Here is a 15,514-nt window from a genome sequence, read left to right as displayed (position 1 = left end):
TATTCTTATGATTATTATTACATTACTATTAGTCACTCGTTCACATTGTCAAGTCAATTTTCTTTACATTTGATTTTATTTAGTAATTTAATTATTATTAATATTATCATTATTAAATGTTAATTATTAATTGTTTGATGAACAATTTTTATATAACTATAGTCTTCAGTATTTTATTAATCGTATTAAAGATAAAAATTGATATATTAAATGAGTATTTAATTTTTAAATTTACAAACCAAGTAACTTGACAAAATGATAACGATCAAAACAATCGCCTGTCTTTTTAAAAAAAAAAAAAAAAAAAGACAAGGGACCAAAACTTATTAAAAAAATTGGTCCAACAGCGATGTAAGCTGTGATTGCTTTAAACAGTAGGAGACTATTGCCTGCTCGTTTCAGGAAATATGTCAATATAAAAATAATACATGTTAATAATTAACCAATTTGAATAATCAAAAACAAAAAACAAATTAATTCATTAAAAAACCCTAATACAAACATTTATAGATAATAAATTAATTACATGTGTAATATTTTACAAGCATATTACAATTTGTTAATTTAACTACTTCTTAAGATATTTAAAATGTTTTATTATTTTTATTTATATTTTAATTATATATCTAATTAATTTGAGTTTTCCTAAAACGTCAGGCTGTACTTAAACCTATCAAAACTTTCCACAGATTTATTATTTTTAAAAAATTAAAAAAAAGATAAATATTGTCGGCAACACTCACTGAATTTTCATAATTTTTTTTTTATAATTCAGATTTGCTGAATTGATTGTTATTTAATTTAAAAAAAAAAAAAGATAAATTAAAAATTGTAATTTTTTGTTATTCAAAAAGACAATTTGTAAAATGAAATAATTTTAACAATGTGTTGATTTTTGTACGTACACTTTTTTACAGCATATAAATTTTAATTATTAGATTTGAATATTAACAGAATTTATTTAATAAATTAATTGATTTTTTATCAAAAAAAAAATGTAAAAAAAAATATTTCCATACCGATAAATATAAATTTTGCAATACTAATAAAAAAAAAAAAAAAAAAAAAAAAAAAAAAAAAAAAAAAAAACGTGTGTTCGTACTTTTGTCAATTATTTAATTTATCATTTAATAACTTTTAGTGAGCACTTTCCGTACTTACCACTCACTCATGCGTCGTCGACACGTTTAGTAGCTTGAATGGAAAATGAAGAACCAATTTTCTAAATTTATTTTATTAACAACGCCACTCAAATAATCTTTTTTTTTTTTTTTTTATTTTTATTTTATTTATTTAGCGTCGCTCAAACCGAAAGGTCCTTGGCGACGGAAACAGAGAATTTACAAAATTCAAATAATCTATTAATTAAAACAAAAATTTATACGTCAAAATAATAGCGAAAATGTTGTTAATAAATAAATAAAGAATTATAAATGATTCTTAACAAAATAAAAATATTTACGACAGACTAACCTGAGGCAACCGAAACCTCCACACTGCAGCTAACATTTTACTTTATTTATCGAAACGTTATTCCGTCGATTAAATGCCAAAACTACAATTTAATTAAAAATATTAAAAATTAACTTAAAAAAATTTTAATTGTTCAATTAAATTAATTTTGTCAATAAATAATCAGAAAATTTTTAGCGGCAGCGTGAAGCGCCACCCGTATCCACACTAGGACATCCTGTGGATGATAAACAGTACCTGGAATTACTTTTTACGCTCATTAATGCCAGATTGTTCCTTCCAGATGCTGTTTAGTGTAACAATATTTAATTTGATAATTAATTAATTAATTAATTAATTAAAAAAAAAAAAAACAAAGGCTTTTGCTAACTTCGTGTTAACTGAGGATCAGTAGCGTTGATATCTTGACTTTGCACATGACAGTCCTCTTGAAAATTTAAACCAACGGCTCTTGCATAATAATTATATTACATCAATGGATTTGAGTCAGTAAATTTTTCACTTGAGAGACAAAGTCAGGGCTGGGCCCAAAGCACAAAATGCAGTGATGGATTAGGCCCGTTAGTTTGAGGTGATCATCTGAAGCGTGGATGCATCATCGGCGTTAACATTGGTCCACCAGGGAATCCCATTGGAGTCGCGAATGCTGGATGCATCGCACCTGGGGGCAATGCCCCGAGCATACCTGCAATACCACAAAAAATAATCAATTATGATATTCCGTGAAATGATATTTTTTTTATTTTATTTATTTGCAATTTTTTTTGGTTTTTATTTCATTAAAATATCCATTTTTTAATTTCCCATATTACAAGTGTATAAATTAGCGCTTTGTGTAGATTTTATTCAAAAATACTTACGTTTGCTTTTTTTTTATTTCATAATTATTAATAATATTAAATTATAGATCAATTATTAAGTTTAATTGACTAAGTACACGCACTCGCATTCTTTGTTTCATCCAGTCTCACAATCGTACATTACTATTTTTTTATATTATTTTATTTTATTTTTATTTTAGATTAATTACGAAATGGAGTATGGCTTCGTGTTGTGGCAGATTATCAGGTGACAGCTGTGGATTATATGGAAAAAAATTTTATGTTATTTATTCATTTAATTTCTAAAATTTTTAGTATTTTTTTTATATTGAAAATAAACCCAGTAGGGTAACAATTATTATTTTTCTAAATAAAAAATTAATGATAGTTGAAAATTTGAATCTGATTTTATTAATTAAGACAACAAGTTCGTTTAGTAAATTAAAATTGAAAAAAAAATTTTTTTTTTATATTTTTACTTGTAATATTTTGATTATCAACTTAATTATTAATTTTTCAGTTTATAAAAAAAGAAAAAAAAAATTTTTTTGTTTTAAAAATTTTTAAAATTTGTAATTTGGTTTAATGATATAAAAATAATTTTTATTATTAATCTATTAATTTTTAAAGATTTTAATTTTTGTTTTACAATTTTTAAATAGACCCCGGAAATAGTATTTTTTTTCAATAGAAAATTTATGAAAAAGTTAGCCAAAAAAAAAAAAAAATGTGAATTGGTAAATAAAAAAAAATTTATTGAATTTAAATTAAAAATAAAAAAAATTAATTTTTTAATTAAAGATATTTTTATAATTTAAAAAATTTTGTGATTGGATCTATACCGAGAAAAAAATTTTTTTCCATACATGGAATGGATGTAAATTAATTGGATTAGTAATTAAATTAAGGATACATGGATAATTGTAATTAACGTTAATTAATAAAAATATTTCTACCTTTCCCACCTACTTCTACCCAACGATTCCATCAGAGGAATCCAAAAAATGTACGTATATATCTTATAAAAAAAATAATAAACAAAAAAACAAAGCTTAAGACGTTCAGCATGCAGTTTTGGTGCCGCATACATTACAATTCACATAATCAAACCGAGATTGCTACCACACCAACAAATTAAACGTCTGTTTAAAAATAAAATTCGTGTAATTAAAAAATAAAAAAAAAAAAAAAACTAAATAAATAAATAAAAAAAAAAAAGCTGCCACCCGAGAATGTATAACTCAACAAACAAAAAAATTAAAAATGACTGCCCGCCACACACGAAGTTCGATGTAATGGTATTTAAACGTATAATATTAATTATATTATTATTATTATTTATTATAAATTAAATATACTTTGATATTGTGAATAATTTACTTACTGTCGGTCGGAGCGACTTATCTAAATTGTTTGTGTGACACAAAAGCTAAGGCTATGTGATAAACATACGTTACGTTACGTTTTGTTATTTAAATTTAATTTAAAACAGTAAATAAATAAATTTAACAAAAACAAATAATAAAATTAAATAAAAAAAATTAAATAAACGTACCATTGTCCTCAACTGTTTATAAATTATATATTAATAATAATTAAATTCATTCTTACGGCTGTCATTCTCGCAATCAAACGAGTCCATTTACTCTTTTTTTTTTTTTTTTTTTTTTTTTTTTTTTTTTCCACAAACGAGTACCTGACAATTTTTTTTAGAAAGAAATTAAGACTCTTCCGTATTGTCCTCTTCGGCGTTCTGCTCCTTTTTCTTCCTCAGATATTTTTATTTATTTATCCATTAATTATTTAATTGTTAAATATTAAATAAATAATTAATACCAATTAAAGCGTAACTTCTAATAGTCATTCTAATAATAATTATAATAAAAATAATAACAATAATAATGTTAATAATAATTATAATAGTAATAATAATAATAATAATAATAATAATAATAATAATAATAATAATAATAATAATAATAATAATAATAATAACAATATTAATAATTAATCTATCTAGTACAATTTAGAAACAAGGAGAAAACATTGAAGCAGGACGCGTGCAGATTATTATAATCAAAGCCTTTTTTGATGATTAATCACGTACACGTTTTGTGTAAAGAATTTTAAATTAATTAATTAAAAAAAAAAAAAAAAAATTAAACAAATAAAATAGAATTACTGAAATGAAAATTTTTTGACGTTAGAGATCCGAAGACTCCGATATACCCGTGCTCAAAAAATAAAATTAAAATTAATTTATAAATTATTAATAATTATTATAATAAATATTTAAATAAATAAAAGCGTTCATCAACTACTTTAATCACAACACCAGGATTCCAAGCTATAAAATTGTTCAAAGTCAAAATATAAGGAATTGTGGCAATAAACACGGTTGGCAGATAGGAAAGAAGTTGTGAATTTTATTTGTTTATAGATGTGATTAAATAATAATGATAATAATTTTAGTTAATCATAAAAAAATTATTAAAAAAAAATTTAACTTTCATTAATAAATAAAGAGCTAATGATATGAGCGAATAAAAAGCTAGTAAATAAATTATAATCAAAATTCAATTAAGCAATTTTTAAATTTTTTACGGCAAGAAAGTGTTTTTTATTGGTGTGTTTTAATTTTAAAAAATTGATATTTTTAAATAGGATTTATTTGAGTAATAATTTTTGTAATTAATTTTAATTGATAAAATAGATTTTTTTTAGAGTAAATAATTATTTTATTCCTCTTAATTTAGTTAAAATTAAATAAATAAATTTAAGCGACGAAATTAAAAATTTTATAACTCAAAATTTTAATTAATAAAGCGCTATTAAATATAATTGATATAATTTTTAAATACTTTGATAAAATAAACGATATTTTTTTTTAAATAATTAAAAATTTTTTTTTAATTTTTAATAATTGTGCTGAAGTTTAAAATTGCTTAATTGCAAAATAAAAAAAAAAAATAAAAAAATTAAAAGAAAAGAAAATGCAGATAGAATGTGAATTTTATGATTATAATGACGTATGTATGTAATAATAGTAATAATAAGTAACAATATATATGAGATATATTTATATATGTATAGATATAATAGGCCATGTCACCGCATGCTATTTGCTAAGGACCAACCTTGTTGTACTTGAATAAAACACGTATTTAGTAACCAGACGAGGGTTGTTCAACACTCACCAAGGAGTGACTGGGCGTCCTGCAAACGCACCGTTAAAACGTAAAAAAACGTATGAGAAATACGTTTAATCGTCAACAGGATTTCTAAATATATCATCATTCTTTTCATTTTAAATTGCATACATGTGAATCCTGATTGTGCTTAAATTTTTCAATATTAATTAATATTTTATATATTTAACATTAATAACAACCATAGAAGTAGAAGTAGTAGTCTTAGTAGGTAGTAGTAGTAGTAGTAGTAGTAGTAGTAGTAGTAGTAGTAGTAGTAGCAAAAGTAGTAATAAAAAAATTGAACTATTATATTATAAAAAAATAAAAAAATGAATAATCCCCAAATGAAGTCTATCAATACTCAATCTCGCTCTTTTTCACTCACGGCCGAGTGTTATTTTTATTTAAAATAATAGTATTTTAAATATACTCACTCGACCTTTTATTCTCCTAGCCAATTTAAAACAGGATCTAAATGCAACCGGCACAGTATTATTATTCATTATTATTGATTTATGACAATGCACATGTTAAAGAAATGTTAAATCGTTAGTTATCATTTTCAAATAAATTAAATATTATTAATATCAATTGATAGGACAAGGAAATAGTGTTAAAATTGATCGTATTACTACGAACAATTATTAACAAAAGAAAAAATTGATAAAACAAAAGGTACATATATATATATATTATATGTATATGTTTGATGAAAAAAGACCTTGTAGATGCAATGGAAGTGGATAAATATAATAGGAACCATACACGCTCGCAGTCAACGATCAAACGAAAAGAGATGTATATATATATATATATATATATATATATATATATATATATATATATATATATATATATATATATATATATATATATATATATATATATATATATTTATATATGTAAAATATGGAATATATTTAAATATATAATTGCGCGTATAATATCGTAGATTTATTCTGGTCTACAATATATAAAACTGATTGAATTTATTGATTTATTAAATTGTTGGAACTAACTTGATGGAGACTTACCTGGTGGCAGGCCCATGGGGGGCGGTCGCATCATGTTACCTCCGTGAATGAGAGCCGGAGCAGCGAGCGTCATCGTTGGGCGCATAAGCGGAGCCATGAGCGCAACGGAAGACACGGGAATAGCAGCGGTCGCAGGTACCATCATTTGTGGTGGCCTCTGAAAACGTTGCTGTTGTTGCTGTAAGGCAGACAAAGCAGCTTGCTGACGTTGCTGCTGGTCTTGGAATGCCGCCGCTGCATTCACGGCTGCCGCTTGTTGCTGCTGAGCTGCTTGTTGTTGTTGCTGCGCTGCTTGCTGTTGCTGTTGTGCTGCTTGCTGTTGTTGATGTTGGTGGTGTTGATGCTGTTGGTGCTGTTGTTGTTGCTGCTGTTGCAAAACAGCCGCTTGGTGTGACGCTTCTGCGCTCGCAGAGTTGCGATTTGATTCGTCGTTCTGACGACGTTGGTATTTTGGTAACCTCGCCCGTATTTCCTCCTATTTTTTTTTTTTTTAATCATTTTAATTAGTTTTACAGTTTATATTAATTAATAGAAATATTGATGAAATTAATACTCACGAGACTGAGATCTTCGGGCGGGTGAATTATTTTACTAGCGGCACCTGTCGTCGCTATTAAATTAACCTTCTGATCATTTGAATTATTCGTCGAAACAGTTGATTCACTACTGTAAGCCGGGAACGTAGGTTTTATTGGACCTATAGATCCACCAGCTACCGAAGTTATTGGTTTGAAATCAGTACCGATAGGCGTAGAATTGTGTACCGATGACGTTGCTGTTGAAACTACAGCGGGAAAAAGCGGCCTCGTTGGCATTGAAGCCCCAGAAACTGGCGGTTGCATACCCGGGGGCATTCCTGGCATACCCGGCATCATTCTATAATTAATTTATAAATTAAAAACATATTGCCAAAATTATTATTTTCGTATACGAGTTCTTGATGGTTTGAATGATAAAAAATCATTGTAAGATTATAAAATAAAAAATTGAGGTAAATATTTACAAGTGAGGTCAAACATTGTGAATGAAATTTTTATTTGATTTTATTGATATTTTTTTTTTTAATATTTAAAAAAATGAACAATTAAAAAAAAAAAAAAAAAATTGATTATCACAATTTAAAAAAATTTATAAATTTTTTAGACAATTGCACGGAAAAAAGTAAACTGTGATTTGTATTAATTACTGCAAATTAAATCAGTTTTAAAGCTAAAAATTAGTATAGTTAAAAATTATTGAACGTTTTGAATTGAGTATTTTTGATTTATAATTGAAAATTTGCTTTGTCATTCATAAAAAATGTAATTAAAAAAATTAAATACAAATATTTCTCATTTTTAAATGAACATATTAAATATTCATAGTATTATTTTTAATATTAATCAATATTATTATTTATTACAGTTTACTTTTTTCCGTGTGTGATGTTCAACATTTTTTTTAATTGTTCGTTTTTTCATGTATTTAAAAAAAAAAAAAAAATATTTAAAAAAAAGATAAAATAGAAATTTTATTCAAAAACATGAGAGCCAAATTTTTTTTCAACTTTTGAAAGCAAAAAAACGATCGAAATCTTAATTTTTTTCTTTCTACGACATATTTTATCATATATACACCATAAAAACAAACAGAATAAAAAATATTTGAAAACGTTTATTTTTCACCTAGTTACGGCCCAAAATGGGGTTGATCCCACTTGTAAATAATTATATTAATTATTGAACTAAATACATACCCTTGCATGAATGGAGGACCGACATGACCCATGTGTCCCATCATATGATGCATTGGTGGAGGATATTGTCCCATTTGATGCATCGGATGGTGTCCTGGCATACCTTGCATCATACCCGGCATCATCCCTGAATTCGAAGGCATTGCTCCAGGTGCTGAACCTAATAAACCTTCAGGTTTAGATTTTTTCTGAGCAGGCTCATCTTCTCCTGAACTTGGCGATCCAGGTCTACCGCCGTTTCTCTGGCGTTCGTGTTCTTTTAAATCATTTGGTGGTATTCCTTCCATTCCGTAAATTTCTATCTCTATATTACTACGATTTGGCATCGAGTTTGGTACTTTGTCTATTGCCTCTTTATGTACCTACAAAAAAAATATTTACTTTAGTTTATTTTTACAGCACTTTTCAAGTCAATTCATTGATATTCTGAATATTAAATTACATTCGGTTGCTATAGATACTTTATTTATTCATCAAGCTTTTGATCAATAATATTAATTCGTAAAATTTATATTTATGTAGAAGTAAAAATTATGTGCTTACCTGCATGCAATGTATACTTAATCCCGGACCAGTGTATAATTTTTTGTGACAAATATGACATTTAAAATGTTTGGCTTTTTGATGTTGAATTAAAATTTTTTCATCATCGAACTCACGATTGCAATACCTTTTGATTAAATTTAATTAAGGAATAACATGCTGGATAAAATATTTTAAATATAAATGTTTTTTAATATTATGTCAAATTTTTAGAACTAATTTTTAGTACTGCAGTAGTGACATGTATTACATATTTTTACTGCATTAGTAAAATAATGATAATAATTGTCAATGGAGTAAACACAAGTGACGCAATGTGCAATTAAATATGACCGAATTTTAAACAAATAAACAAAAAAAAATAATACTTTTTTTTTTTTTAGACAATTGTTGTGATTATTTAAAGCTAATATGTTTACTGAGTACTAAAAATAGTTACGTAAAAATTTTAAAACCTTAGATCACTTAATTCTTAGAGTATTCGAGTTAAAAAAGGATACCAGCACCAGGGTCTTGATTGCTTCTTCTTCTTACGTCCCATATTTTAATATTTATAAATAAATAAAATTTAATAAAATTAAAATTATTTTTTTCTTATCGTTATTTTTAAACGAATTTATTTATTTATTAAAAATTTGTCAGTAAATTTTCACAGGCTATAAATGTACATGATCATATGGAGCACACGTAAAAAGTATTGTAGCAAAATGGTGGAACTTTATTCTTCCGGGTTTTATTTTGTCAGCGGAAGTTAATAACTTCAATTCAAATGCGCGCGCATTAACTCGCGAAATATTATTTCTGTTCAAAAAAAAAAAAACATTAAAAATTAATTACATTAAAGTTAGCTGTCACTTGATAATTTTTTAATTTTATTTAACAAAAAAATTTGTTCTAAAAAATTGATTTTTAAAAAATTACATTTTTAATTTATTAAAATTTCTACAAGTCATTTTTTCAATAACTTTTTTTTTTGCTATAATTTATTTGTTAAAAAAAATTAAAACAATTTTAAATTGACAGCTAAATTTAATGTCATTAAAAATTATTTTTGATAAGAAATTACAATTTAATTTGTACAAAAAAAAATTTTATTTTCATTTCAAATGAATAATTTTTTTTTGTCAATATTTCAACAATTTTTGTAATGAATACAAACACAAAATTCGTGAAGAAAAAAAAAAACTAATACAGCAAAATACAATTTTTTTTTAAATGAAAATCATTTATTAATATTTAATAATTAAATAAATCTAGAAATAAAACTACTGTCTAAATCTAATAATTAAATAATTTAAAGTACGGTGTTTGAAAAAAATTAAATTTCCATTTAATTGTTAGCTTTTTAACCTTTTGTTTAAAGGAATATCACTTTCCGAATCACTAGAATTACTTTCTGGCTCAGATTTAACTTTAACATTAACTGTACTATAATTTTGTCTGTTTACACTCGATTTTCGAGATAGACTCTTTGGAATATATTTCTCAGTGCGCGGCTTAACTCTACGAATGTCAAAATCCTGATCAATTTTAGTAATTGTTTGCAACCTTTGCTCCTCGGAGGTGACATAGAGATCATCTGGTTGATGGTAACTATTATGGGTATCATAAGCTTTTTTGCTGTAAAAAAACGCAGAGCACATGGTGCATTTAATTAAATCACTCGGCACAGCTTCGCGCTCTTCTGGCGAGTGGACTCTTTCTAAATGCTGCTGAAGATTGAATTTTACTATGTACTCTACGCCACAGAGATGACAATAGTAAACGCTAAGAGCGTCGTTCATTGAGTTTACTTTTATTTTGTTACTTGGAGGTGGTGTGGCTATTGGTTGAAACATATGTACAAGCCTGTAATTTATTTTTAATTCATTAATATTCGATTTTTTTTTTTAAATAAAAAATTTATTAATACTAAAATATTACCTTTTGTGGACTGATTTATAATGATAATTCAATGCTTTTTTATTATAAAATACAACGTTACATTCTTCACATTTTTCATGTTCTTCCGTTGTACTTTTATCGTCCGAGGTATCATGTGATGTTACATGTGCATCTCTGTGTGTCTGAAAAAGTTCATAATTAGGGATGTTATTTTAAAAAAAATTAAAGTTTAGCGTGATATAAAAAAAAAAAATTTTAATCATAAAATATTATTTTAGGGAAAAATAAATTTGAATTTTTAGGTGAATTTAAAAAGATAATTCTTATCATCCATAATTGTTTTAAATAGAATATATATAATTATAATAATCAGGTTGATCAAACCACAAACGCAAGTTACAATGAATATTAGCTGGAATAATTACATGGACAAAAAGTGCATGCTAATTCGATGGAATTGGGAATCTGTGCAAGTCAAAACAATACTCTAATTAAATTTCAAGTCTAGATCTAAAAATGCAATTATATAAAAGCGCCCAGCGGAGCGGGCGAGTAACGACCGGGTAAAAAAAGTTATATATAATACCATATATAATTATATAGAATTGTTTTCATAGAAAAAAAATATATAATTATATATCATCTTAAAAACGAACATATGTAATGACATATATATATATATATATATATATACTAGCTGTTACCCGCCCGCTTTGCTGGGCGTTTACAGAATTGTATTTATAGATTTAAATTTGAAATTTGATTGGAATGTTATATTGACTTAGAGATTTCAAATTCCATCGGAGTAACATTTACCTTTTATCCACGTGATCCTTCTAGCTAATATGTATTGTAACTTTCCATGTGCAATTAATATAACATTCCCGTGGCTTTCTTGAAAAAATGAATAACAATTCATACAACGAAAAAAATTTTAAATGAGCATTGGAAATTTCAGTTAAAGTTATATTGTAGGTCTCATAAGTGAAGTTAAAATCTGCCTAGGTCAAAGTCCAGCGAATTTTGTTGTTAATTAAAATTTTCTCCGTAATAACAACAATTCATCGATTAATGATCAATAAAAATAAAATGTATGTTAATCTCTTAGTCCGTTGACTCAATAGTTACATATGAAGTAAAATTTTAGAAACCTTATAATGATGACTTTTTATCCGCTGCTAAAGAGACGATTGTTGTAAGAAAATATAATTATTAAGAAAGAAAAAAATTTTAATTGGTTGTCCTTGGAGGCCATCCCTGTGATTTTTGTTTCTCCTGAGATTCTATTAAATTTTATATCTATAGGAACAATGTGAATTTTTTGACAAACATCACTCCCGCACTCCTATGTAGAGGAGGAATTTCGTACGATCCTATTTGAAATGATTTCTACATTGTAAACAAAAGTTCCAACAAAAGTTTGAGGCCATAAAAACTATTGTTTAAAAATAAGAGATTTTCATTGTTAACGCACGCGTAATCCCTTTTGAAGTCAGAATTCGAGAAAAGCTATTTCTAGCTGAATTTAACATCATATGTGAATTTATTTTGTTATTAATACGCTGAAAAATATGTAACCTTGAAATTATTAAAATATTTTTAACCGAGAACACCATTTTAAACAAATAAATTTTCTTGAGTCAATAGAAAAAATTATTGCCTCAAGGATAATTTCTGGGCAACAATTGATATCGCGACATGTTAAATGCGTAAGAATTATGAGGTAGATGTGTAGGAGGAGGTGGGTAGATCAAAAGTATTTTCAAATTCAAGGTTTGCAGGAGCTAAAGCTCGGATATTAAAAATCTTAATTGTTAACACCTACCCCCGCAATCCATATAAGTAGGCTATTATAAAATCCGCTCTTATAGCATTCCTACATCACATACAAAAGATTCTTACCACATTTAAAACCTGTAGAAGCTATAGCTTGGAAATTAAAAATCTTAATTGTTAACACCCACCCCTGCAATCCATTTTGAGAGTAGGTTGTTATAAAATTCGCTCTTACATCATTTTGAAATCACTTATAGAAGATTCCTACCAAATTTGAGAACGATGGGAGTTATAGCTTGAAAATTAAAAATTTTCATTGTTAATAGCCACCCCCGCAACCTCTTATGGGGGTGAGGTATCGTAAAATTCGTTCATAGATTATTTTTACATCTCTTACAAAAGATTCCTACCAAATTTGGAGTCGATAGGATTAATAGTTTAAAAACGGGAATTTTTCATTCTTAACGCCCCCGCAAACCCCTTTGGGGGAGAAATTTCTTAAAATTCGTTCTTAGCTGACCTCTACATGGTAAAAGTAATATTCCTACGAAATTTCAAGTCTCTAGGTCTTTTAGTTCCAGAGATATCGTGATGAGTCAATCTACCTATAGAACAGCTCCTATATTTTTCATTGTTAACGCTCCCGCAAGTTCCTTTGGGGATGGAATTTCTGAAAATTTGTTCTTAGCTGACCTCTACATGGTAAAAGTAATATCCCTACTAAATTTGAAGTCGATGGGAGTTATAGCTTGAAAATTAAAAATTTTCATTGTTAAAAGCCACCCCCGCAACCTCTTATGGGGGTGAGGTATCGTAAAATTCGTTCATAGATTATTTTTACATCTCTTACAAAAGATTCCTACCAAATTTAGAGTCGATAGGAGCTATAGCTTGAAAATTAAAAATTTTCATTGTTAAAAGCCACCCCGCAACCCTCTGGGGGTGAGATATCGTAAAATTCATTCATAGATTATGTCTACATCTCTTACAGGAGATTTCTACCAAATTTGGAGTCGATAGGACCTTTAGCTTGAAAATTAAAAATTTTCATTGTTAAAAGCCACCCCCGCAACCCCCTGTGGGGGTGAGATATCGTAAAATTCGTTCATAAATTATTTTTACATCATTTACAGAAGATTTCTACCAAATTTAGAGTCGATAGGACCTTTAGCTTGAAAATTAAAAATTTTCATTGTTCAAAGTCACTCCCCGCAGCCCCCATGGGGGGGATATCGTGAAATTCATTCATAGATTATTTCTACATCTCCTACAGAAGATTCCTACCAAATTTGGTGTCGATAGGAGCTATAGTTTAAAAACGGGAATTTTTCATTGTTAACGCCCCCGCAACCCCCTTGTGGGTGGAATTCCGTAAAATCCGTTCTTAGCTGACCTCTACTCGGCGAAAGGAATATTCCTACCAAATTTCAAGTTTCTAGGTCTGATGGTTCCCGAGATATCGTGATGAGTGACTATATAGATAGGAATCTCTTATATATATATAGATATATATATATATATATATATATATATATATATATATATATATATATATATATATATATATATATATATATATATATCATTAGATATGTTCGTTTTTAAGATGATATATAATTATAAATTTTTTTTCTATGGAAATAATTCTATATAATTATATATAGTTATATATAATTTTTTTTTACCCGGGCAGTTAGTACAATACTAAATTACTAATACATTCACAATATCACCAATTTTATTTTTATTTTTAGCTTTCATTATTTATATTTATATAAAATTCAAATTTCACTCGAAATATTTTATTATTACTATTAATGTATACTGCCGATCGGCGTTCTTTTGCAATAAATAAATAAATTTGTATATTTGACATATTTTATTGGAATATAATTTATTTATTTAATGTATGTATTTCTAGATTGCCTGAAGAAGTTAGAATATCCGATGAAACGTAGCATTAAAGTGTGAATTAATTTTCAACATTGCGTTTGTGGTCTGACCAACCTGATTATTATAATAATTCTTATGTTAGGAGTATTCATTTTAAATTAAAGTGTCATTAAATTACTCGAAGCTGCGTTTTAATCGCACTTTAATAAAATTAAATTTTTTTTAATTAAAATGAAATGATTTGTATTATCAAATTAATTTATTAATTACCTTTAGTGGAAATTGCATACCACAATAACCGCAATAAAACTTAGCTGGTGAATTAGGATGTATTTTAAAGCGATGTCTAATTGTCGCTGCTATTGTTTGGAAACTCTTTCCGCATATGTCACACGCTGAATCATTAGCCGTTGGTGGTGGTTTAGAGGCAAATGGTTTACCACGTGCATCAATTTCTTTATTAGCATGTTTTCTAAACAAATAAAATATATAAAATATATTTATATTGTGATTTGACATAAGCGAATAAAAACATACCTGAAGTGCACTTGAAGAGCTTCTTTACTCTCCAGAGAAGCTTCACAGAGAACGCACTTGTACTCCACTTTGATGGTATAATTAGCCGGACTTTTGTTGTCCGACAACTCAACCTTTATTGATAATTAAAAAAAAAAAAAAAAAAAAAAAAAAAAAAACTTAAATAAACTTTAACAAAATACATGCTTGTGATAAGGTTGACATTTGTTTACTTTTTTTATGCTACTTACTTAATTTTAAATAATTTTAAATTTATCTTGAATATTTAATATTGTTAATTTTTCGGTAAATAATTAATAATCAATAGTTTTGTCCTTTTAATGCAAAAATTATTAATAATTTGTGACATTTTATTAAAAAGGAAAATCAATTTTCGGCCATTTTTTATGAAAAATGCGCCATCTATAGTTATCAATATTATGATTATAAAAATATTTTAAATATTTCAAATGTAAGCAAAATAATATATTTAAGTCAGCTGACAGCTGTCAATTTTTTTAATTTTTATAACAAACTAATTACAATAATAAAAATAATTTAAAAAATTTCCACTATTAATTTTCACTTATGGAATTTTTTTTTAAATAATTTAATTGCTATAAAATTATAAAAAAATTTCTGTCTGTT

The 15,514-nt window shown here is 26.4% G+C and overlaps 2 protein-coding genes across 2 annotated transcripts; both read right to left on the bottom strand.

Annotated features, from left to right (window-relative positions):
* Positions 1 to 291: 291 nt before the first annotated feature.
* Positions 292 to 9,435, bottom strand: Bugz (Bub3 interacting GLEBS and Zinc finger domain protein). Its single transcript, XM_074249767.1, has 6 exons — positions 9,298 to 9,435; positions 8,798 to 8,924; positions 8,255 to 8,616; positions 7,077 to 7,395; positions 6,520 to 6,994; positions 292 to 2,158 (listed from the first exon to the last, which is right to left on the bottom strand). Exons 1-6 carry the CDS (start codon positions 9,336 to 9,338, stop codon positions 2,049 to 2,051), a joined length of 1,434 nt encoding a protein of 477 aa, XP_074105868.1. The 5' UTR covers positions 9,339 to 9,435; the 3' UTR covers positions 292 to 2,048.
* LOC141531940 (uncharacterized) lies at positions 9,432 to 15,071 on the bottom strand. The gene is made up of 5 exons (XM_074250050.1): positions 15,057 to 15,071; positions 14,888 to 15,000; positions 14,621 to 14,822; positions 10,721 to 10,863; positions 9,432 to 10,645 (listed from the first exon to the last, which is right to left on the bottom strand). Exons 1-5 carry the CDS (start codon positions 15,069 to 15,071, stop codon positions 10,135 to 10,137), a joined length of 984 nt encoding a protein of 327 aa, XP_074106151.1. The 3' UTR covers positions 9,432 to 10,134.
* Positions 15,072 to 15,514: the final 443 nt, after the last annotated feature.

The sequence above is a fragment of the Cotesia typhae genome, unplaced genomic scaffold, assembly GCF_013202065.1.
Source record: "Cotesia typhae breed Kobodo isofemale line unplaced genomic scaffold, CoteBio_Ctyphae contig_50, whole genome shotgun sequence".
Taxonomy (NCBI): Eukaryota; Metazoa; Arthropoda; class Insecta; order Hymenoptera; family Braconidae; genus Cotesia; species Cotesia typhae.
This window is presented reverse-complemented; position numbering and strand designations above follow the sequence as displayed.

Coding starts and splice junctions, on each gene's coding strand:
- Bugz (XM_074249767.1), bottom strand. CDS start 9,338: ATGGGACGTAAGAAGAAGAAGCAATCAAGACCCTGGTGCTG. Junction 6,995..7,076: donor CGCCCGAAGATCTCAGTCTC/GTGAGTATTAAT, acceptor AAAAAAAAATAG/GAGGAAATACGGGCGAGGTT. Junction 2,159..6,519: donor CCCCATGGGCCTGCCACCAG/GTAAGTCTCCAT, acceptor GTGGTATTGCAG/GTATGCTCGGGGCATTGCCC.
- LOC141531940 (XM_074250050.1), bottom strand. Junction 14,823..14,887: donor GCTCTTCAAGTGCACTTCAG/GTATGTTTTTAT, acceptor TTATTTGTTTAG/AAAACATGCTAATAAAGAAA. Junction 10,646..10,720: donor TATAAATCAGTCCACAAAAG/GTAATATTTTAG, acceptor AATAAATTACAG/GCTTGTACATATGTTTCAAC.